General features: G+C 48.5%; 1 protein-coding gene across 2 annotated transcripts; it reads left to right on the top strand.

Annotated features, from left to right (window-relative positions):
- Positions 1-101: 101 nt before the first annotated feature.
- On the top strand, positions 102-23,254 carry PMM2 (phosphomannomutase 2). 2 transcript variants are annotated; one of them, XM_066274915.1, is made up of 8 exons: positions 102-246; positions 6,488-6,599; positions 9,626-9,702; positions 10,382-10,473; positions 12,112-12,211; positions 12,318-12,393; positions 13,626-13,741; positions 22,058-23,254. In XM_066274915.1, exons 1-8 carry the CDS (start codon positions 139-141, stop codon positions 22,154-22,156), a joined length of 780 nt encoding a protein of 259 aa, XP_066131012.1. In that variant the 5' UTR covers positions 102-138; the 3' UTR covers positions 22,157-23,254. The 2 variants fall into 2 exon arrangements, with proteins under 2 accessions (XP_066131012.1, XP_066131011.1); XM_066274914.1 differs by lacking the exon at positions 22,058-23,254 and adding an exon at positions 15,925-18,937.
- Positions 23,255-23,565: the final 311 nt, after the last annotated feature.

Raw genomic sequence — 23,565 nt, 5'->3', positions numbered from 1 at the left:
GACACATTGCATCCTGGGACTTGTGGTCCAGCGGGAATGGCTGACGCTATTCCCAGGCATTGTGGGAGTGGATTCTGCTCCTCCCGACGTGCCCTGCAGCACGGGGGTTGAACCCGGAAGTTCCGGACCGAGGTCTAGATGCCAACGGGTCACGTCTGGTGCAGCATGCCGTCTGGAGACGTGGCTGTGGCGGGCCCAGCGCTCTGCCTCTTCGACGTGGACGGGACCTTGACGGCCCCGCGGCAGGTAGGCGGCGCCCAGCGGGCTGGAGGCAGCGTGTGCAGAATCTCGCTGTCCCCAAATGGGACTAATGACCAGCCAGGGCGGGCTCCGAGGGGCGGCTGAGGGCCGCCTAGATCCTGTGGCGGGGCTGACCTGTGTTCTGGACACCGGGGAGGGATGAGGCGGAAGACCTCAGGGTGCTTGGACATGGAATGGGCCCAAAAACCTCGAGAGAAAGAAACTTGTATTGAGTTGGGAAAGACAGTTCTGGACTCGCACGGCAAACCCTGGTTCGAACCACTGCCCAGCCCCCTGACCCGCTCTGTGCCCTCCTCAGCTCTGTCACCGATGAGATGTGCCTTGCATCCTGATAATAATGAAAAAACGTGGGTTTCCAGGTCGAACAGACCTAGCAGAGTCTCAGCGTTTCCTCTTGACAACTGTGACTTTGAGCAAGTCACTTAGGCGCCGAGCCTCAGCATCTGTGTTTATAAATGGGGACGTTCCCTGTTCCCTTTGGTGTTTGTGAGGGTCGAATGAAATCAGACAAGTTCACGAAAGTGTCTTTGGCTTACAGTACGCTCTGTTCAATAACATACAGTAAATATTAGCCACCACCATCACCCCCCTCTTCCAGCCCCTGCAGTGGGTCTTGGGTGATCAAGGGGACCTAGGTGGTGCCAGGCTGCCTGTTAAGAGCCTCCTTGGACTTCTGGAAACTTGCTTCTCACTTCCAGATGGTGCTGCTGCAGGCACAGATAGGTTTCAGTTACGATACGCATTTGTGGTGAAGCTCACTCTGACCTCCTCTTTGTACGAAGTGGTCACCGAACACCAGCCAATCAAACTTGAGGCCCAGATGGCCTCGCTATCTCAGGTTCTCTCTACCCACCTTAATTTTGGCTGGGTGGTAGCAGTGGTGAGCTTCAGAATTCCACATCAAACGTGTGTGACCTCAGACATGTCGTTGTACCTTTCTGAGCCACACACATTCGAGGCATCTAGTGAAGATTCAACTGCAAGTTCTCCCCAGGCCCGTTTTGACTCTGAGATTCAGTAATCCACACACACTTGTGGGCTGTTAAAAGCCCATAGTGGTCTAGAGCAGAGGTCAGCCATTCATAGTTTGTAAAGAGTCAGATAACTAATGCTCCTCTTCGCCCACCATATGGTTTGTGGTAACTATTCAACTTTGTAATGCAAAGCAGCCCATAGCCCATATGTAGACACAGCATGGCTCTGTTCTGTTAAAACTTGGTTACAAAAACACAGCTGCTCAATTTGGTGCATTGGCCTTAATGGTCTAGGGTTGACATTCCAAGCCTTTTTACACGCTATGGTTGGACCCTCTCAGCATTTCTCCTTTTATCCCAAGTAGGATCGTTTTTTTAAACATAAGGAAACAGACAAACAAGATGTCTTGATTTCACACAGATCTGGTACCAGTTCCTGGCAGTGCATTTGCTAAGTTTACCATTTTCTGCCATTGTTCTATGGTGGAAGCTCTTCCGGTTGCTGGATATGCCATTCAGGAAAGCTTCCGATTCCCAGAAAGACAGGCTTTGCAAGCATAGAGTATGAAATAGCAACGAAACCAGGCAACCCACAACGTACATAGTCCCTTAAAACTTTGGAAGCATGATATTCTCTGTGATGAACATAAATCATGTTAACATTCAAAAAAAATCAGTAATTCAAAAGAGAATTGTTTCTATATGCTGAGAGCTCGAGGTAAAAAATAAACATGTTTTAGCAGCAGATCTTTGTTATCTAACCTTTCTCTTCCTCGCTAAATGCTCTCAAACAATGCTAAGCACAGTACAGTGCAGAAGTAGAAAGATGGGCTGTCGTTCTCTGACGCTGCTGAGACAGTAAAATCTAGTTAGAATGGAGTCCAGGACTTTGCAGCTTTCACTGCTTCAATAGGATTTTATTGTACTTAGTACTTTCCTAAGAAATGCCGTTTCATCTAAAGACAGTTGAAACTTAAAATAAAAGCCTGCAAAAAGAATGGGAGCTTAAACCTGGGGGAATTGTTTTCCAACTTTCTATCACGTGAAATTTAAAACATACCAAACCGCTGAAGAAATAGTACACAGAATAGCTGTATCCCCACCACATAAATTCGATTGACAATTTTATCTGCTTTTTTTTTTAAGTCTTTGCTGTACCATTTACTAAGCTGCAGTCATCATAGTATTTCAGCCTGCATCTCTTGAGGACAGGACATCTATCATAACCGCAGAATTCATCATCACACCTAAGAAAACTTACCAAGTCCCTAGTATTATTTAATACCGTAGTCTAAGGGTCAGTAAACATTTTTCTGTAGGCCAGGTGAATAGTTGAGGCTTCGCAGGCCATGTGGTCTTTGTCACAACCACTCAACTCTGTTGTTGCCATAGACACTTCAGAAATGAGCCAGCGTGGCTGTGTTCCAGTCGTGCTTTGCAGAAAAACAGGCAGCGGCTTATTCTGGCCCACAGATCCTATCTTGTTGACTCTTGCTCTGTTCCACTCAGTTTTCCTTAATTGTTCCAAAAGAGGCTTATATAATTGTTTTTTCCCCCAGAAGGTGAATTTTTTTTCCACCTTAATTTCAAGCTTTTGGATCTTGCTCTGTTTTATTTTGTCTAGAGTGATTGATAAAGAATGCCTTGGCCTGACTGGTTTTGGCACAGTGGATAGAGCAGGGGTCCCCAAAATCGCGGGCCGCATGCAGCCCCCTGAGGCCATTTATCCGGCCCCCCCGCCGCACTTCCGGAAGGGGCACCTCTTTCATTGGTGGTTAGTGAGAGGAGCATAGTTCTCATTGAAATACTGGTCAGTTTGTTGATTTAAATTTACTTGTTCTTGCCTTGGCCGGTTGGCTCAGCGGTAGAGCGTCGGCCTAGCGTGCGGAGGACCCGGGTTCGATTCCTGGCCAGGGCACACAGGAGAAGCGCCCATTTGCTTCTCCACCCCTCCGCCGCGCTTTCCTCTCTGTCTCTCTCTTCCCCTCCCGCAGCCAAGGCTCCATTGGAGCAGAGATGGCCCGGGCGCTGGGGATGGCTCTGTGGCCTCTGCCTCAGGCGCTAGAGTGGCTCTGGTCGCAATATGGCGACGCCCAGGATGGGCAGAGCATCGCCCCCTGGTGGGCAGAGCATCGCCCCTGGTGGGCGTGCCGGGTGGATCCTGGTCGGGCGCATGTGGGAGTCTGTCTGACTGTCTCTCCCCGTTTCCAGCTTCAGAAAAATGAAAAAATGAAAAGAAAAATAAATAAATAAATAAATTTACTTGTTTTTTATTTTAAATATTGTATTTGTTCCCGTTTTGTTTTTTTACTTTAAAATAAGATATGTGCAGTGTGCATAGGGATTTGTTCATAGTTTTTTTTTATAGTCCGGCCCTCCAATGGTCTGAGGAACAGTGAACTGGCCCCCTGTGTAAAAAGTTTGGGGACCCCTGGGATAGAGCATCGACCTGGGACGCTAAGGTCCCAGGTTTGAAACTCCCGGGTCATTGGCAAGCATGGGCTTATTCAACTTGAACGCAGGCTCACCTGCTTGAGTGCAGGGTCACTGGCTTAAATATGGGATCATAAACCTGACCCCATAGCTAACTGGCTTGAGCCCAAGGTAGCCGGCTTGAGCAAGGGGTCACTGGCTCAGCTGGAGGCCCTTCCATCCCCCACTCCCCCGTCAGAGCACATATAATAAGCAACGAATAAACAACTAAAGTGCCACAACTACAAGTTGATGCTTCTCATCTCTCTCCCTTCCTGTTTCTCTCTAAAAAAATAAAGAATTCCTTGTAACTATCAACACAAGACTTATTTGGGAACAACACAACAATTTTGCTCTAAAGATCTATCCTACACTGGGATGCAGAGAATCAAGGTTCGAGACCCCGAGGTCGCCAGCTTGAGCACGGACTCATCTGGTTTGAGCAAAGCTCACCAGCTTGGACCCAAGGTCGCTGGCTTGAGCAAGGGGTCACTCCGTCTGCTGAAGGCCCACGGTCAAGGCACATATGAGAAAGCAATCAATGAACAACTAAGGTGTCACAATGAAAAACTAATGATTGATGCTTCTCATCTCTCTCCGTTCCTAGTTCCTATCTATCGCTCTCTCTGACTCTCTCTGTCTCTGTAAAAAAAAAAAAAAAAAAATCTGTCCTGCAATGGGATGTAATTTTCATGCTCTGTTATATCATAAGCATCTGGGTCTTATTTCCTGTTAAAAAAACAAACAAACACATTTGCTACCACTTGGAAGTTGAAAAGGCACCTTCTGCAACCCATTTACATTGCAGAACAGGTCTGATGACTGACCACAATACCATTTAGCTCATCAGCTTGCACAGGGATAAGATAAAAATTTCCCCTTAGGCTTCTGTTTGAAGATGAAGTTAGTGATGCTGCTGTTATTGTTCGTATTGCATTTTTCATATTTTGCAATTAAAGGAGTTTTCCCCATTTCCTTCCATTCTGACGTCAAGACTCAGTAAACCACTCAAGGGACTCAGGGACTACTTTTCATGGTCATTGACTCATCTAGGCCGCTAATGCAGTCCCAAATTTTGTCTACTGGGTCGAGATTCCACTGGAAGATGGAAAAGAAATTGCACTCTGTTTAAGCCCTTCTGTATACTTTTATTTTATTACTCATATCTATGTCCTACTATAAAATTTTTTTAAGAAAACAGAGGATTGGCCTGACCAGGCGGTGGTGCAGTGAATAGAGCATCGGACTGGGATATGGAGGACCCAGGTTCAATACCCCGAGGTCGCCAGCTTGAGCACGAGCTCATCTGGTTTGAGCAAGGTTCACCAGCTTGAGCCCAAGGTTGCTGGCTCAAGCAAGGGGTCACTCGGTCTGCTATAGCCCCACGGTCAAGGCACATATGAGAAAGCAATCAATGAACAACTAAGATGTAGCAACGAAGAATTGATGTTTCTCATTTCTCTCCCTTCCTGTCTCTCTGTCCCTATCTGTCCCTCTCTCTGACTCTCTCTGTCTCTCCCACAAGAAAAAGAAAAATAAAAGGAAAGAAAAGAGAGGATTGAGCCCCAGATGTTTATATTGAATATATGGAGGTGGACATAAGTGGTTGTTTTGGGGGTTGTTTTTTTTTTTTTTGCTTTTGTTTTTAATTTCTGGTAACTTTACTTGTAAAGATATTTATTCCATGTAAGTGCACAATTAAGATTGCTAAAGTAATAAATTACAACTTTTAAAAATTCATTGTCAGTTGTGTTAATACAAAGATTATTTTTTCATCTTAGTTTATAATTTCTTTTGAATTAGTATATAGTTTGGAATTTAATGAGCATCAAATTATACCACTGAATCCACTGTTTATAGATAGGAGCTTTTGTTTTAGGAGAGACTAAGAAACCTAGTCACCTTTTAGGCTTTTTTTGTTTGTAATCAAAATAAACCAATTCTGCATTTCATCTTTAATCTCTTTGTACTATTTCATTTTTAAGTTAAGTTAAATCCATAAATAAAGCACAAGTCGCATTTGAAAGGAAGCACTGGATCTGGGTAGAGTGGCAGGGAATGATCACATGAAAAAGACATGGATCAAGTCTACCTGTGTTTCAAAAACTAGGACCTACTTATATATATTCATATGTATGTGCATATAGCCAAGTGTATAAATGCCTAGAGAAAAAGCTGGAATGGTACACAACAGCTGTTAATATAGCATGATTTTTTTTCTTTTTTTTTTTTTCTGAAGCTGGAAACGGGGAGAGACAGTCAGACAGACTCCCGCATGCGCCCGACCGGGATCCACCTGGCACGCCCACCAGGGGCAACGCTCTGCCCCCCCGGGGGGTCGCTCTGCCCGTCCAGAGCCACTCTAGCCCTGGGGCAGAGGCCAAGGAGCCCTCCCCAGCGCCCGGGCCATCTTTGCTCCAATGGAGCCTCGCTGCGGGAGGGGAAGAGAGAGACAGAGAGGAAGGAGAGAGGGGGGTGGAGAAGCAAATGGGCGCTTCTATGTGCCCTGGCCGGGAATCAAACCCGGGTCCCCTGCACGCCAGGCCGACACTACCGCTGAGCCAACCGGCCAGGGCCAGCATGAGTTTTAAATGAGGTAAAAATAAGTAAACTTTAACAGAAGTGATGTCCTCAAAAGTATAGCTAAAATATTTGGACTTTATGGACCTAGAAATGGAATGGGCATGTAGAAAAATAAGGGTTCTATTCTTGCGGCTTTAGTCTCCTGATTACTTTATAACTCATAACTATTGTATTTTCTTTTTTTTTTTGAAATGTAGAAAATTACCAAAGAAATGGATGACTTTCTACAAAAATTGAGACAGAAGGTCAAAATCGGAGTTGTAGGCGGCTCGGACTTTGAGAAAGTGCAGGAGCAACTGGGAAATGATGGTAAATGATGCATTGCTGATTACAGTTTGGTAAAAGATTAACTTCTTATGAGGATATTGAGACCTATAGCCATGCAGTATCCTAAGCAGCCCTAACCCTCGTCCCCTGCTTTCTTCTATAGGGAAACATTTTCTCTTTCTTTACTTCCCTCTGTTTTTAATCCTGTAAATAAGTTTCTGGCGTTGCTGACAGAGCATTTGGTGCTCAGACACATGGGTAGATTGACCTAGAAGGGTGGTGTCTGTGTCATTGCCTGGAATACTTCCTGTCTCCGTGCACTGCCCTCTGAACCCCAGCTCAGGCCCTGTCTCTGGAGTGTCCTCACCCAGGCATTGAGGGGCCCTCCCTGTCTAGACGCCTCCTCTCTGTTGCCCCAACACAGTGTTTCCCAGTTTCCTTGGTCATGAGTTGCCCAGGCTCCTCCCCCAGCTACTGAGCCGTAATCTCTAGCAAGGAACCCCAGGAAACTGGAGATCCTTGTGGGCCTTTCCCTGGAGATTCTGATTCGGCAGGTTTGCAGGGTCTGGGAAACTATCTCTGGTGTTAGCAACTACCCCCAAGAGCTTCTAATGCACAGCCCTGCCCGCCCGAGTAGCACTCTCTGAGTCTGTTTGTTTTGAAGAGAGGACTGTGGATTACTCATCTCATAGCCCCAGGGCCTCCAGGGTGCCTGGCCTAAAAGAAAGAGTGGGTGGAAAGATAGATGAATTGATCATTGTTTTTGTCACTGTTGACATCTTTATAACCAAGCAAAGAGTTCTGTCCACCCCGCACTGCAGATAGCCAATTACTCTGACACAGTGCAGTGAAAGAATTGACGTTTATTGTATAGCACTACACAATGGGGACCAGGCAGCTTGTGCTGGAAAACTCTGAACTCACTGATGGTTACAGCCAAGAGGTTTTATAGAGCAAAAATCACGAGTAATCGAGAGTAGAGTCCAGGGTCGTGGACTGTGTTGATTGGCCAGTTCTTTTTTTTTTTTTTTTTTTTTTTTTACAGAGACAGAGTCAGAGAGAGGGATAGACAGGGACAGACAGATAGGAACGGAGAGATGAGAAGCATCAATCATCGGTTTTTCATTGCGACACCCTAATTGTTCATTGATTGCTTTCTCATATGTGCCTTGACTGTGGGGCTACAGCAGACTGAGTAACCCCTTGCTCGAGCCAGCGACCTTGGGTCCAAGCTGGTGAGCTTTGCTCAAACCAGATGAGCCCGCGCTCAAGCTGGCAACCTCGGGGTCTTGAACCTGGGTCCTCTGCATCCCAGTCCAACGCTCAATGCACTGCACCACCGCCTGGTCAGGTGATTGGCCAGTTCTTATGCAAGCTTTAGCAATCTGATTTATTAAGCTCCAGGTGGCATTCTGTCTGGTTCTCTGTGACTATGGCCAGGTGGTCTTGAACCAGAAGTAGGATTGTGTAAACATCTTGGGGTTGTGAGCCAGTGACATTATCTTAAGAGCAGAAAGAAAAGAACAGGCCTATACATGTCATGCTTAGCAGGTTACATTCTTCTGTTATCTTAAGTAAAGAAACCTGCTTTACAGGCAGGCCCATGTGCTCCAGGACATGGATACATTGCAGTGTAGCTAAGACTTGTAAGAAGGGCTGATTTAATAACTTTAACTGAAAGCTGAATTCTAACGGATCTAGTCCGTTATGCTTTGGGCAGGTCATTCTCTGTTGTGGGGCTGTCCTGTGCACTGCAGCTGTTTAGAAGCTTCCAGGCCTTTACGCACTTGGTGCTAGTAGCCCCCTCACCCTCGGTGTAACAATCGAAAATGTCACGAGACATTCCCAAAGCCATCCCCAAATGAGAACCGCTCTTCTAGATGTAGTATCTTACAGTCCACATTCACGTTGGCCCACTGAATGGACCAGTAGAGAGTCATCTCTGTGTTACTTTTAAAACTCGGTTCCCCTTACACTCAATTTTCCTTCTAGGTGCTCTGTGTAGAAACACTATGAACAGCATAATGAGGCATTAAGCCCGGAAAGTCGCATTACCTGGTCCTGATTGCCCTCCCTGCCACGGCCTTCTTACACTTAACCCCGGGCCGAGAGGTTTTGTGCCAGTGTAGGATGGGGTTCGTGCTTTTGAGAGTGAGTCAAACAGCAGAATCCAACAGTCACAAGCCAGAAGAAAGTTAGAGACCCACCTGTATCAGAATCACATGGGGAACTCATTAAAATAGAGGTGGGGGCCCCACCCAACACAGCCTGGGAAGCTGCATTCTAGCAGCACCTCAAGTTTGAGAGTTCGTTTGGATTTGTGTGGAAGGTTTCCAGATCTGGCTGCATGTAAGAACTACCTGCAGAGCTTTTTAAAAACCTGTTTTTAGCTGGCCCCTGCAGATTCTGAATGGGGAAGCAGAGCCTGGAAATCTGCACGTGTTCATCCCACTGGGGCTGCTGATTCCCAGGAGGCGTGGAGGCGGCCGTCACTGGCTCCCGTCTTCCCAACAGACAGGCAGGCTGAGGTAGCGGCGTGAGGTGGGCCGTCTCCAAGTCGCAGGTCACCAGCCTATCATCGTCTTTTAAATATGTAATTAATAGCTTTTAAACAAAATTAAGGAGCTTTTTCTGACTCTCCCAAGTCTGTGAAGAATAGGTATTCTCTCAGAGTCCAAACTAGAGTTTAATTCAACTAGAGTTTTATTGATGGTAGGTGTTCATTGAGAAATAGAAACATGCCTGACCAGGCAGTGGCACAGTGGGTGGAGTGTTGGACTGGGACGTGGAGGACCCAGGTTCAAGACCCCGATGTCACCAGCTTGAACCCAAGGTTGCTGGCTTGAGCAAGGGGTCACTTGGTCTGCTGTAGCCCCCTCATCAAGGCACAAAGGAGAAAGCAATAGATGAACAACTGAGGTGCCACAACAAAGAATTGATGCTTCTCATCTCTCTTGCTTCTGGTCTGTCTGTCCCTATCTGTCCCTCTCTCTGTATCTGTCACACACAAAAAAACAACACAAGTTTTGATTCATTGCATTCTGAGTTTTCTTCTGTTTTGGTTGCAGTGGTTGAAAAATACGATTATGTGTTTCCAGAGAATGGCTTGGTAGCATACAAAGATGGGAAACTCTTGTGTAAACAGGTGGGTTCAGGAGTATCCATCCACACTATTGTCTACTACTGGTAAAATGTCTTCTAAAAATCTTTGACACCGCCTGCCGCTGGGAAGTCTATTTGGGAACAGAGGAGCATGGATAGGAATGAATCTTCCCCTTGTGTTTTACATTTTGAATGTTGAACCTTGGAACTATTACATATTCCAAATTGTTAACTATATTTTTATCATTGTTTTTTTAAGGATACTTAATCTAATCTTTCTATTATGATCGCAGAGACCAGGGCAAACTGCTTCATGACAGGCATATTAAGAAGTACTGGATAGCTCTTATTAGTGTTAAGATCATTCTGTTCAGACATATGAGAAAGCCAAAGCCAACACATGTATTTTCTTTCAGTATCAGTGGATATTTTGATTGAATAAAAGCAGCAGCAGTAAGCTCTCTAGGCCTTCCATTAAGCATGTGAAAGATAATGAATACAAAAGTCTTGACTAATGAAGCAGAAAATGCTTTGACTAAGGCCTTTCCGGTTTGCCTAATGTTTTCAGCCAGAGAACAAAGGGAAGGGAGGAGAAAGGCTGGAAGGGGGATGTCACCCTCACTGCCACATCAGCCTAGTGACCCTCAGCTTACAGTAGCAGAAGACCATTTTTTAAACGCCTCCCACTGAATCGAGTAACTCCGATGTTTCCTTTGTCCTAGAATATTCAAGGTCAGTTGGGCGAGGCCCTAATCCAAGACTTAATCAACTACTGTCTGAGCTACATTGCGAAAATTAAACTTCCGAAGAAGAGGTGGGTTTGCTTTTAGCAAAGAGACTCCAGTGGAGTATGGAGTGATGTCATCTGGTGGGTTGTTGCTCATTTTAAGTGCAAAGCCCAGTGCTTAGTAAGGAATCATCGGAAGCCTCTGTAAAGCCAAAGGTAGAAGGATGATTGTATCAGTGATGACGTGTCCACTTGAATAGACTATGAATAGGAAATTGAATAGGCTATGTTTTCAAAGTCTACCAGTTAGGGGAAATGCCTGTGAATCAGCACTGTGAAAAAAGCAACATAAACCCCAGACCCGGAAATTTCAAATTGGAAGCCCACGGACCAAATCCCATACAAAGCCACGTTTGGCCCACAATGTTAAATCTTGTCTGAATTCATTGCTATCGTTTAAAGTCTGACTTAACATTTTGAACTATCTGGATTTCTGGCTTGTTGTATCTGAAGACCTGACAACGGGGTGCCCATTCCCACAGAGCAGCACCCCCCCCCATCTTTCATAGGCCACTTCTCTCAGTTTTCTGACTTCTGTAGGCATTTGATTTGGGGACCTACCTCTTGGATTCTATTATCTCAGTTCCCATTTTGAAAACAAATTACGTACATGCCCACTGTTAAAAGATTAGCAGGAGCCCTGACCAGTGGCTCAACTGTTTTGAGCATTGGCCCCAGACGCTGAGAATAGCTTGGTTGGCCCGAGCGTCAGCCCCAGATGGGGGTTGCCAGGTAGATCCTGGTCGGAGCACTGCGGAAGTCTGTCTTCCCTCCTCTCAAACAAAAGAAAAGAAAAGAAAAGAAATGGCAGATAGGGTCTGGGGAAAGGCTTCGGAGCTTGATCGTGTCAGCGTTCAGACTGGAGGCCTCTTCAGAGCAGCCTCACCAAGCACTCCATTGCATTTGTCAGAGTAAATAGCTTATAAGTCCGTTGCATTTTTAAGAAACTTTTTTTTTTTAAGACTCGAATTGGAAACATGGTGGGCAAAAATGTTTTTTTAAAAAACATCTTCATTTGAGGTAGCTAAAAAAGTGTGGTCAGATCAACCGTTTGGTGTGCTGCTCGGTAACTTAGTTTCCTTGGTCACTGCAGAGGCTCGGGGTGATTCTCAGAACCTTTTCCTGTGTCCCTTTGCTTAAGATCAGGTCTTCAAGAGGTCCTAGCAAAGTTGTCTGGGACATACATTTTCAAACTCCTCAGAAAACTTAGAGAGCTGGTCATCATTTTCATAGCTTTGTACTAACGATAAAATTTCCTGCCCAAATTGCCAGCCCTGTCCAGTGGGGAGCCACACACATGCAACTTTAAGTTTTCTGTACCACGTTTAAAAAAAGGAACAGGTGAAATTAACGTTTCATTTAACCCAATATAGTCAAAATATAACTATTTTAACATAGCCAATATAAAACATTATTAATGATAATGACATTCCTTTTTCCTGCTAAGTCTTTGAAACCTAGTTTCAGTTCGGATTAGCTGCATTTCAAGGCTCAGTAGCCTCCTGTGGCTCGTGGCTGCCACGTGGCCTGGCACAGCTCTGAAATGTGGATCACACCAGCCTCTGCCTTTTGGAATCGCCCAACTTTATAAGCCCATTTATCCATCTATAATGTTGCCCAAAGAAATAATGTATCTCTGGGACCTCTGTCCCTGTTCCTCTCCAGGGGTACTTTCATCGAATTCCGAAACGGGATGTTAAATGTGTCCCCTATTGGAAGAGGCTGCAGCCAAGAAGAACGCATTGAGTTCTATGAACTTGATAAAGTGAGTTTTTCTGAAATATCCTGGGTTTGTGAGAATAACAAGTGCCACTTTGTGGCAGTACAGTGTGTAACACAATAGACAATCGGTTTCTTTTTCTTTTTCTCAGAAAGAAAATATAAGACAAAAATTTGTAGCAGATCTACGGAAAGAGTTTGCCGGAAAAGGCCTCACGTTTTCCATAGGTATCGTACATTCAGATGGGTTTCCAGCTTAGCCGAGAGTATGTGACAGGCTGGTGTGCGCTTGGCAGTGGACTGTGCCCAGCTCTCCAGTGGGCCAGAAGGTTCCAGAAGTCCTTCTGGAGGGAGACCTCTTCTGTGGACTGGACCGTGGCAGAGACCTGCCCTGCTAGGAGTAGCTTCCAGGCTGCTGGGCCGGGTCTGAGTTCTTACCCAGCAGGAGTCTCCCTCCACTGTCTCCTCCTGGTAAAAATAAGCATCCTGCTTAATGGAGGGTATGAACTCATCCTCACACCTTGGACAGAAGACGGCACGTTAGTGGACGCTATCGGGGAGGGGAGCCTTTGGGTAAATGAGACTGAACACGTTCTGGAATCACACACTGTTGGAAAAGGCAGGGAAATTTAGAAGTCAGCTCAGTTCTACAAATCAAGGAACTGAGGCCCAGAAAGGAAAAGGGACTTACTTGTCTAGGCTCGCCAGACTTCCAGCAACTGACAGACCAGCACACGAGCGTTTCTGGGGGCTGTCGCAGGTTTCTGCCCACGGCACTCAGGTCTCGGGCTTGTCTTTTGGTGGAACGCGCCTGTCAAATGCTCGAAGCAGGCTGGTTCCTCCTGTCAGTGCCGCTGAGTCGTTACTGAAAGCCCCCTCACTACTAGCGCTGATAAAGGTGCGGGTTGTGGAGAGACTGGAATTGCAGACGGATCGTGTATAATGGATGATGGGTGGGCCTTTCGTGTTCCTGAACTGGAAGATGAACATCTTTCTGACACAGCTCTGAAAGGGTTCGTGTTGCTCGTGAATGCTGCCTGTAAACCACCTCCCGGGAGATTTTTGTTTCTCCTGCGAGATGAGCTGGAGGCAGCACTTCCAGGCCTTCTCCACCGCGAGCGGGCTGACGCTGGAGGTGGGCCCCGCTGAGCAAGGTCGTGATCACTTGTCCCCAGCCTGCTTCGAGTGAGCCCGCTTGCCTGAGGGGCACTTACATGTGCTGACACACATTACCCCTCTGTGCTGACACTCCAGGTCCTGTTTCAATTTTAGGGCAATAATGGTGGAAAAACACATAAGGTGGAATGAATGTCTAGAACCTGTCTGTCCCTAAAGTGGTATAAGTGGCAAACTAGAGTATTAAGAACCATGGCGAGAGTAAATTGCACATTTTTCCCAGTGACAGGTCGTTAGCCTCCTTTTCACTGTTAGCTTTTGTGTGTCCCCTCCCCACTTGGCAGGAGGCCAGATCAGCTTTGACGTCTTTCCTGAGGGATGGGACAAGAGGTATTGCCTGAGACATGTGGAAAGTGACGGCTATAAGACCATTTATTTCTTTGGCGACAAAACCATGCCGGTGAGTATGGACGTGTTTGCTGTGTCATTGTTGGTTGTGGGCCGGAAGGAAGGAGATGGACAAGTGGGCTTTTCCCCCTCACCCCCACCTGACCCACCAAACTGAGTGATGCGCCCGTCCTACGAGACGGGTGTGACCGAGGCCCCTCCCTGCCGGGCGCAGCACCTGACACCTTGAGAACCGAGCCTCCTGTCTGGCTCTGAATTAAACATTGCCCTGTCCTGCAGCGGCTCCCAGGACACCTGACCCAGGGCTGCTGTCAGGCCCTCTGGCATTGCAGAGCCCTCGCCCTTCTTTTTTTTCTCCGCAGTCTTTTGTAGTCTTTTGTTTCCCGGCAGCACTCGTTTAGGTGGGGCACTGGGCGTCCTGAGTGAGAGGAGGACAAGGAGTCTCCCCGGCCTGGAATTCAGTAGTGGGCACGGGAGACACTGATAGGTAGGGGCAGTCCTGGGCAGCACCCAGGATACAGGAGCTGTCCGAGGGGGCAGAGCAGAGCAGGGTGAAAGGCCGGCACAGGAGGAGTTCCCCAGAGTTCCCCAGCAGTCTCAGGAGTTCCCCAGAGCGAGGCTCTCCTGAGGACCGGTGGTCCCCAAGGAGGTAGCCACCGTGAGGCCCAAGACGGGGCTCAGCACCAGTGTGCACTGCTGGCCTCAGGCTCAGTCTCCCTTTGTATTCCCCCCTCCCCAGCCCTGCTTTTCTCTCACATGCCACCCAGGGGTGGTGCTTACCTTGCCATCAGGCGTCCTGGGCCACACTGTACCAGCAGGTGCATCATAAATGCTGCATGGAGGTTTAAATCCTTCGCTTTCAGGCCCACTCCAGAATACTTGCTTTTTTCTGCTAAGATCTATCCCTGGTGACCCTGCCTTTCAGCATGAAAGGGACTTCAGGATATATAGTTGCGTGTCTGCCTCTCAAAATTATAAAACGGGGGTTCAGAAAGGGTAAGGAACTTGCCCAAGGTCACACAGCTTTGAAAGAGCGGGTGGCACCAGAACAAACTACCTGCTCTTTACATGATGCTTTCCAGGCAGCAAGCCCTCTCTCCGGTGGTGCTTTCCGAGGTGTATCAGTCAGCCTTGTTTTTAAGACGGGGAGAAATGGTTTCTAATCACACCCTTTTGTCGTGGTGCCCTGTCTGCGGCAGTGCTTTGAGTGCAGGCTGTGAGGAAGAGCCTCTGTCCAACTTGATGTCTTTAGAAAAAGTAAGCTAATGAAACAACACTCAAGATCTAAGGAACTGACAGAAGCTTCAGTCCTTCCAAATCAGTGCCATTCATTCAGGCAGAGAAAAAGAGCGATCAGGCCGGCCATAACAGTTCTCTGTAAGGGTGGTGTTCTTGCGTGTGTGAACAGCCATCGGAAGCCTCAGGTGGGACTTGGCACAGTGGGACATACGTAGTTCTTGAGTGACTTGGAAAATGACTTCATTTGGGAATTAGTTTTCTGTTTAACCACTGCATTGCCACATATCAGTTGTTTTTCTAAATCTTACCTGCTTTTAAAAAACGTGGATACTATTCAGTAGAGGATCCGTACCCCCATTCTTAAGTATTATGCATTCATTGTAGAAAATTGGGAAAAGTATGAAGAAGAAAATGTAGGTCCCTACAGATACCGCTGATGTGATGGGCTTTTCTCTCTGCACGGACAGGATCCCAAACGGCCCCTGCGTGCTCATTGTTTCACTTTTTGCTGCTGTTCTGCCATATTTTATTTCTGTCCGTGTTAGTGAGTCTTCTTTGAAAGCGAGGTTTTATTGGCTGTGTGACATCCTGTCATGTGCCTGTTCCCTAGTGGAGGCATCTGTGGGTTGTGAGGTTTGCTGTTGTAACTGACAGTGGTCAGTGTTCTTGCATCATTCTTTGCCCTCATCCCTGATCTTTTTGTCGGTGATTTCCTGGAAATAGGAGTAAACAGTCTAGCCATCTAAACCTTTTAATGACAGACACACCAATTGTAGAAACTATAGGCACAGAGCTGGTGAAATGCTAACTGAACTTTCATATTTGGGGATAGACATTTGAAAGCTATTTTCTCTCCGTATGTCAAGCAAGGCAGATGTTTTTGCTGGCTTCCAAGGAAATGGCACCTGAGCTAAGGAAGAGCTGTCATTCAGAAGCCATTTCCCTACCAAGCACCTCGGGGTAGCGGCTGCCTGACCGCCTCCTCTCTCCCGACAGGACACGCGGCCTCTGTCTGACGGGGTCTGGTGTTACACAAAGGGTGCCGCCTGCATTAGCACCTCCAGAGAGCAGAGTAAGGAAGTAAGGCCTTGGCCCCTGCTTCTCTAAATGCCTGGCAGCCCTGGAAACCCTCTCGTTGCTCCCATCGGCACAAGAATCAGAGTCTGTGAAACCCACCTCTGAGTTCTGCATAGAGGCAGGACTTGCTTTGCTGCGGGGAAGGAGGTGGCCAGGGCACGGAACACATGCCCAGACTGCTCTGTGTGGCTTTCCAGGGGCTGCTGCAGCCAGATCGCTCCCAGCCTTGCTGAATTCTCAGACAAGACAACTGCTTGTCCAATGCTTTTAGTAAAAGACATCTTTCCTTTAAAGCAGCTGCAGCATGAAAACTTCCTAACCCTTTGTGAACCGTTGACTCTGACTCAGCAGTTCCACTTGGGTTGGACTGGATCAGAGGGTCTCAGCCCGGCTGAGGAGACCCTGCTGGCTCCCTGCGGGAGGACGGGAAGCAGGCGCTGCACAGCGGACCATGGGCTGCTGGTGCTTACACGGTCCCTGCTGGCCTGCCCGCCTCCTAGACACTGGAACCCACCGCCCCGTTGGTCCTGAGAATAGGTGTGGCTGAGTGGACAAGCCCCAGGGAAAGACCCTCCTCACACACAGCTCTTCTGTGTCGGGAGACTCTGGTCTCAAGCCCCCTGCGCTGTGGCTAGCCTTCCAGTCACTTGTACGACCCTGTGTCCACAGAAACAGCATCTCCTGGGTGCCCTCTTGTGCCGGATGCAGGAGGGGGTTGTGCTAGGGCCATCGGCAGTCACAGAGGGTCACCCCAGGGACATTAGCCTGACAGCCAGCTCACTTTCCACCACCCCTCAGGCTTGTCCGTCACTGGATTTTGAGCCACTGGTCCTCAGCCCTGAACTACCTCAGAATCACCTGATAGCTTTCCAAACACGATGACTCTGGGGCCAGGCCTTTTTTTTTCTTTCTTTAAAGTGTAAATGTTTATTTTATTTTATTGTAGCAGAGACAGAGTCAGAGAGAGGGACAGCTAGGGACAGACAGACAGGAAGGGAGAGAGATGAGAAACATCAATTCTTCATTGCGGTTCCTTAGTTTTCATTGATTGATTTCTTATATGTGCCTTGACCAGGGGGGCTACAGAAGACCAAGTGACCCCTTGCTTGAGCCAGCAACCTTGGGCTCAAGCTGGTGCCCTCGGGATCTCAAACCTGGGTCCTCTGCGTCCCAGTCCGACACTATCCACTGTGCCACCACCTGGTCAGGCTAAATGTTTATTTTTTTAAGGAAAATTCAGTACAGGTATCTAAGAGCATGCATTTTTAATTTACTTATTTTTACCCTTCTAGAAGTGTTTCCCTGCTGACCACTTGGTTACAGCATACAGCTAGCTCTCCAGCACGAGCTGCCACCCTCCCTGCTGTAGCGCAGACGCTGTGGGCCGCCGCTGGGCTTTCCCACCTTTCAGGGGCCTTTCTGACCATCGTTACCTAGGGCCAGGCCTTTCAGGGACTTACAGCACTTACTCCCTATAAAAAGCAACTTCATGTCTCATGTACAAAACACCAATTGGCAGACTTAGGTCCAAAGTGGAAAGGAAAAAAATTTTTACTCTAGTTCTATAAATTACCAGGAGTAAAATAAACTTTTCTCCTTGCCTAGTTATAAGGAAATTGATTCTTTTCTATCAGGGGCAGGACAACGCTGTAGTTGTTTGTGAGCTGGGCTGTCTCAGTACGTACATCGGGGCTCGGAACCCGCAGGCTATACTTGTCTATTAACAAACCAGATGCTGAAAAATAAAATTAAGAACATCTCAAACTAATTTTAAGTCTTTTAAAGAATAAATGACAGCCTGACCAGGTGGTGGTGCAGTGGGTAAAGCGTTGGACTGGGATGCGGAAGACCCAGGTTCGAGACCCCGAGGTTGCTAGCTTGTGCGCGGGCTCATCTGGTTTGAGTAAAAAGCTCACCAGCTTGAGCCCAAGGTCGCTGGCTCAAGCAAGGGGTCAGTTGGTCTTCTGTAGCCCCCCTGGTCAAGGCACATATGAGAGGGCAGTCAATGAACAACTAAGGTGTTGCAACGCGCAACAAAAAACTAATGATTGATGCTTCTCATCTCTCTGTTCCTGTCTGTCTGTCCCTGTCTATCCCTCTCTGACTCTCTCTCTGTCTCTGTAAAAGAAAAATAATAATAATAATAATAATAATAAAATAAAATAGCTATTGGCAATACTTTAAAAAAAAAAAAGAATAAATGACAGAAAAACATTTTAGCTTTTTTTTTAGCGAGAGAAACAGAAACAGAGAGGGAAGTATCAACTCGTAGTTGTATCACTTTAATTGTTCATTGATTGCTTTTCATATGTCCCTTGACCAGGGGCTCCAGAAAAGCCAGTGACCCCTTGCTCAAGCCAGCAACTATGGAGTTATGTCTGTGCTCCCACACTCACACTGGTGAGCCCTCATTCAAGCCGGCAACCTTGGGGTATCAAACCTGGGTCTTCAGTGTCCCAGGTCAATGCTCTATCCACCGTGCCACCACTGGTCAGGCCATTTTAGCTTCTTAATCAAGGAGTGCTATAATATAATTTCAAGCCACCTTCATACAACTTATTTAACCCTGAAGCGATTTTGCAATAAGCAAAATATAAAAGGGAAACAAAGACTACCTTCCTACAGGGCCCAGCAGACAAGCTCTCTGCAGCAGGGCAATTAGCCTTCACATACTGGAGTCTTACTTAAATGTCCATCAAAAATTTAGATTACTGAAAATCACAAATGTCACCAAAAAAAGGAATTTGGGCAGAATCAAAAAGCTCCCCAAAGGACTGCCTTCTCAGAAGGAATTTCAGACTCAGTAGCATAGGTTAAATCCCACTGATGACTCCGTTAGAGATGAAATAAAGAGTGTGCATTTTTAAATACACGTTAAAGTTGTTTGTGGCTAATGTCCTCTGCAGCTAAGTGTCACTCACCAGAAAGCAGCCGCATACTGCCCGCAAGCAGCATGCCTGCCCACACGTGCCCTAGTGGACCGCCTGCAGTGGCCCGGGGACACCGGGCACCTTGCTCACTGTCATCTCTCAGGACATCCTGGGCCTCTGCACCAAGTGTCTTTATTCTTTCCCCACCTTGACAGGTACTTAGTATGCTCCTGCTGTGACTGTCCCCTATACTAGGGAGAACCCCTCTCCGCGCTCTGAGGGCAGAGCCCTCAGCTTTGTACTCATCATACCTAGAAATTTGATAGGTGCTAGTTAAACTGACCTGAGGTCTGTCCATGGGCAGCGAGTCTGTACTCCAGGCTACAGGGGCTGTGTGCCATGCGGGTCAGCAGTGACCCCCCTGGAAGTCCAGCTGGGTCAGTCCTGCTTCTGCTAACACAGTCTCTTTGTCTCCAACATCAGGACAATCAGGGTTCACTTCTGCGACTGGGTGCAGGGGTGGGGTGAGGACTGCAGACTCCTGGCCCCTTCCCTGGTGTCTCAGAACTGCAGACACTGTTTCATCCCCAGGCCTAGGCTGGGTGGGCTTTTTTTTTTTTAAGTATTTATGGGCAGTTTGCTTGGAGCTGTGACCTCTCCTCTGGGCCCATCACACACGCTGTAACGGGAATTCATCCATCCAGGTTTTGTTTGGGATCTTGGAAGCTGAGCTTCCCCGGCTGGAGTCAAGTAACCTTTGGTGCACATGCAAACCCAGTGTCTGAAGTTGCTGGTTGTCTGAGGCCGTTGTTCAGGGTGCTCTCCCTGGCTCAGTGCTCTGGCTCTGCCTCTCCTGACCTTCCTCTGACTCTCATTCACATGCTCTGTGCAGCCACCGAGCAGAGCTGGTGTGGCGGGAGGGGAAGGGGGGAGAGGTCGGGGGAGCGTTGTGGTGCAGATGCTTTGCTGCCCTCTGAAAGCAAGTGGAACTGAAAAGACCCAGCAGCCAGCCCAGGTGGGGAGCTTTTGATTCTCTGGAGCCGTTGTCCTTCTGTGTGGGTGAGTTGGACAGTAGCTCCCGGCCCCACCCTTGTATGATCATGGGAGACGCAACCAAATTAGGCACCCGTCAGGTACACATCTGTCCCCAAATGTGACATCCTCTCCAGGGAGGGGCAGGTACCGCAGCTGTAAACCCTCCTTGCTTCACGGGTCACTGGCTGCAGGGGCCTCCGGACTCTGCTCTGCTTCTGCCTTTGCGTCCTTATCCCCCATCCACTCTGCAGAAAGATTCGGCTGTAGGTGGAGCTCATTGTGTCCTGGGTTGCTGCTTTGTGGTGGCTTGACAGGAGGTCCCAGGTCCTTACCGTGATGTTCCAGGCTCCATGGGGCCTAGCCCCCACCTGTCCTTCCAGCCCAGCCCAGTAGGTTCTGAGAGCTGAGCTGCCTTCCCCACAGATAGCTGGCCACACGCTGTCCCCTCACGTCCTTCAGGTCTCTGCTCAAAGGCTCCTCCCGTGTCACTCTGGGTTCCCTTCTCTGTTCTGTGCAGCTCTGTCCCGTGGCCCACCCAGCTGGGCCTCTGGCTGCTGAGACTGCCAGGCAGGGAGCTCGTGCCCCCCCACCCAGGCTTGTCAGGCTAGTGGGTGACTATGGGCTCCTCCCTCCCAAGTCCACGAGTGATGGAACAAATGTGTCCCAGATGGATGGGTGCTCTTCTGGGTGTGCCGGAGTTTGTTTTCCCTTGAACACAGTGCCCAGTGGTGGTATTTACCTGCCATGCCATTTCTAAGAGAAATCTGGCCTTTTCTTTGAATCATAATTATTAGATTTGGTTCCACATTTACCATGCTTGCTTAGGTAGCAGATGGCCATGAAACCCACGGTCCTCTGAATGACCAGAGGACAGCAGGCTCCCGAGTCGGCACTGGGAAAGGGCATTTGCAGCTCCAAGCCTTGGCCTCCTCCACCCAGCATCCCGTGGGCCCTGGCAGTGGGCCCTCCGGAAATCTTGAACTTCGCTTCCACCCGGGAAAGCCATCTGCTTGGGGATGGGTCAGTTTTAAAATACAGGAGTAATAATTTCAGGTGTCAGTCACCCCTTTAAAAGCATGTCAGATTTTCCTGCAGAATCTTTATGAGAAAAACCCATTTTCTCAGCACGTTTTTTCATTATATGATAAACTGATTTTTTTATTTTCAAGATTTTGAGTTAGACTGCTTATCCAGTTTTATGAGAAAAATACAGGAAATTCCATGAGAAGAAAAGCAACCCCCCCCCCACACACACACACACACACACACAGCGCTTGGCAGGAAGCCCGATTCATTCACCTGAGACCAGCAGGACTGGGGACCCACAGTCACAGGACTGCCCCCGCCCCGCAGCAGGACCAGGTCCCCAGATATGTGCCCTCGCACAGCGCTCTTGCCCTCAGCACCTGGTGGCACACCCGATAAATTACATGTGAAAACACCCAGGAAGCTGAGCTCGGAGCTGCTGCTGACTGAGATCGCTTTCCCGGGGCCTCACTCAGACCCCGTGGGCGCAGCCCATGCCACAGCGCCACTCCCTGTTTACAGCTAGGGAGTTGTCCCAAGCATCCCCTAGTCAACAGTGGAGCCAGGATCTAAACCCAGGCCCTCTGGCTCGTGGGGCTGTTTCCTTCTAAGTGAATGGAAGTTAAAATCCACTTCCTCTGTCCACTGGGCACATGGCAGGTGCCCCAGAGTCCCATGTGGTGAGTGGCCTCTGTCAGCTCTGAGGTGGACACGGCCATCATCACGGAAAATTTCAGCAGAGCTGCTCTTGACTCTCTGGCCTGCACTACTCCCTGTGACTTGTTAGAAAAGTGGGCACAGTTACAACAAATTGGCGGCACGGAGAGTTCTGTCACCTGCTGTGCTTATTTTAATAGAAAAATAAGCCCTAGACAGATCTTCACAAGAACATCGTGAGTTCTTTCATCGACATAATTACATGTTCCCAGTTGAATTGCAGTTCAGGAGAAGGTGGTAAACCCATTCTTGGTGATGACTAGCTCTTGGTTTCCAGAGGAACACTGTAACTGAAGAACCCCCCCCCCTCCCTCAGCCCCATAAAATGGCAGGTTCCTCATTTCCCTGGTGGCCCGGGCTCCAGGATTGACAGCAACCGCTGCACCTGCTTCGTGTCTCTGCAGGGTGGAAATGACCACGAGATCTTCACAGACCCAAGGACCGTGGGCTACACTGTGGTGGCACCCGAGGACACACGCAGGATCTGTGAAGAGCTCTTCTAAGGTCCCTTCCCGTGGGAGCAGAGGGTGGCCCAGCTGACAAGCCTGAAAGGGTCATTCGGTGGCTAACCCAGATCCCTCCCTCACACGGCCACTGACTTACAACCATCCAACCCAGGACAGAAATTAAAAACACTTCCTGAAATGAAGCACCCGCTGGGTGTCAGCGCAGTGGGAACTTTGAAACCAAGGATGTGTGGTCATCAGGCAGTGCGAGCCAAGTGACCATGTGCACAGTTTTCCCCCTCACTTCCTGTTTGACAGCCACAGACCTCAGCATGGCCTGCAGGTGGCTGGCTGGCCAAGTGACAGCTGACCCGAGGAGTCTCCACCCAAGCTGGCCTAGTGCACAGGGTAGCTCAGTACCCACCGCACAGGGAGGAGCCAGTTCGCCCGAGAGGGGAGGAAGCAGGTACAAACAGGCCCCGTGGAGAATTGGCACACGCCCTTCCCTGGCACTGGCCCTGAGCCCAGGTTCAGAGAGACTGACTTAGGGTGTCACACTTGACCAAAAGCACCTCCTCCCTGGACCTGGCTGGGCTTCCCAACAGCCTTATCTGCCTCGAGTTTCTCAGGGGTCAGGTGAGAGCCACGACCATGAACAGAACTGAAGCTATACCGTTTGCGGATCTTTTAATGAAGACGCATCTGGCCAGGCCCTCACCCAGACCCCAACCTCAGGGCCAGGACCCTCACTCCTTTCCAGGCTCTGCAAGTTCCTCGAAACTGGAAGGCATCTCCAAACCTGGGTCTGGAATAGTGTGGAAGTCAACTTTCTAAGACAACGGTTAACACGTCACTTTTTAGCACCTGGAAATGTTGGAACTGACAGCCCTCCATGGATTGGTGCTGGGGGCCCTGCCGACCTGACTCCATGTGCTTTGCACACTCACCTCCCTGCCCCACCAGCTGCTGTCATCACAGAGGAACCTGGCTTTCCCCCAGCTTGTCCCCAGGCTGTCTTGGCACGGTGACATTTCTTAGCGGTTCCCAGGACACACCATCAGGTAACATCTTCCCTTGTTGAAGTATTTTGCAAATGATACTGTAATGACCTTTCAGAATGAAAAGTAGCAAATTAAAGTGATTTATTGTTTCCTATTTCTGGTTCTGACTAGTTTTTCATGTCAACCTGTGCTATCACACAGGATACGATCCCAACCAACTAGGTCACTTCATTTCCGAAAAGCCCTCTGAACGGTACATGTGAGTGGTCACTAACTCAGCGCCCCAAGAGTTAGTACATGTGAGCAGCACCCTCAGCCCTAGTCTACACAAGGAGCAGCTAAGTCATCCCTCAGCCTTGTGGAGTCCGCGGGATAGAGACGCCATCGCCCAAACCGGAAACATGGCGGCCAAGTGTTGAGCAAGAGGAAGCCGAGGCTGCACCCTGTGCGGCCTGGGCCGGTAAG

Source organism: Saccopteryx bilineata, chromosome 4 (assembly GCF_036850765.1).
Source record: "Saccopteryx bilineata isolate mSacBil1 chromosome 4, mSacBil1_pri_phased_curated, whole genome shotgun sequence".
In the NCBI taxonomy this organism is placed as follows: Eukaryota; Metazoa; Chordata; class Mammalia; order Chiroptera; family Emballonuridae; genus Saccopteryx; species Saccopteryx bilineata.
The sequence above is the reverse complement of the archived record's forward strand: the minus strand, read 5'-3'. Positions and strand labels throughout refer to the sequence as shown.

Coding starts and splice junctions, on each gene's coding strand:
- PMM2 (XM_066274914.1), top strand. CDS start 139: ATGCCAACGGGTCACGTCTGGTGCAGCATGCCGTCTGGAGACGTGGCT. Junction 6,600..9,625: donor GGAGCAACTGGGAAATGATG/GTAAATGATGCA, acceptor TTTTGGTTGCAG/TGGTTGAAAAATACGATTAT. Junction 12,212..12,317: donor AGTTCTATGAACTTGATAAA/GTGAGTTTTTCT, acceptor TCTTTTTCTCAG/AAAGAAAATATAAGACAAAA.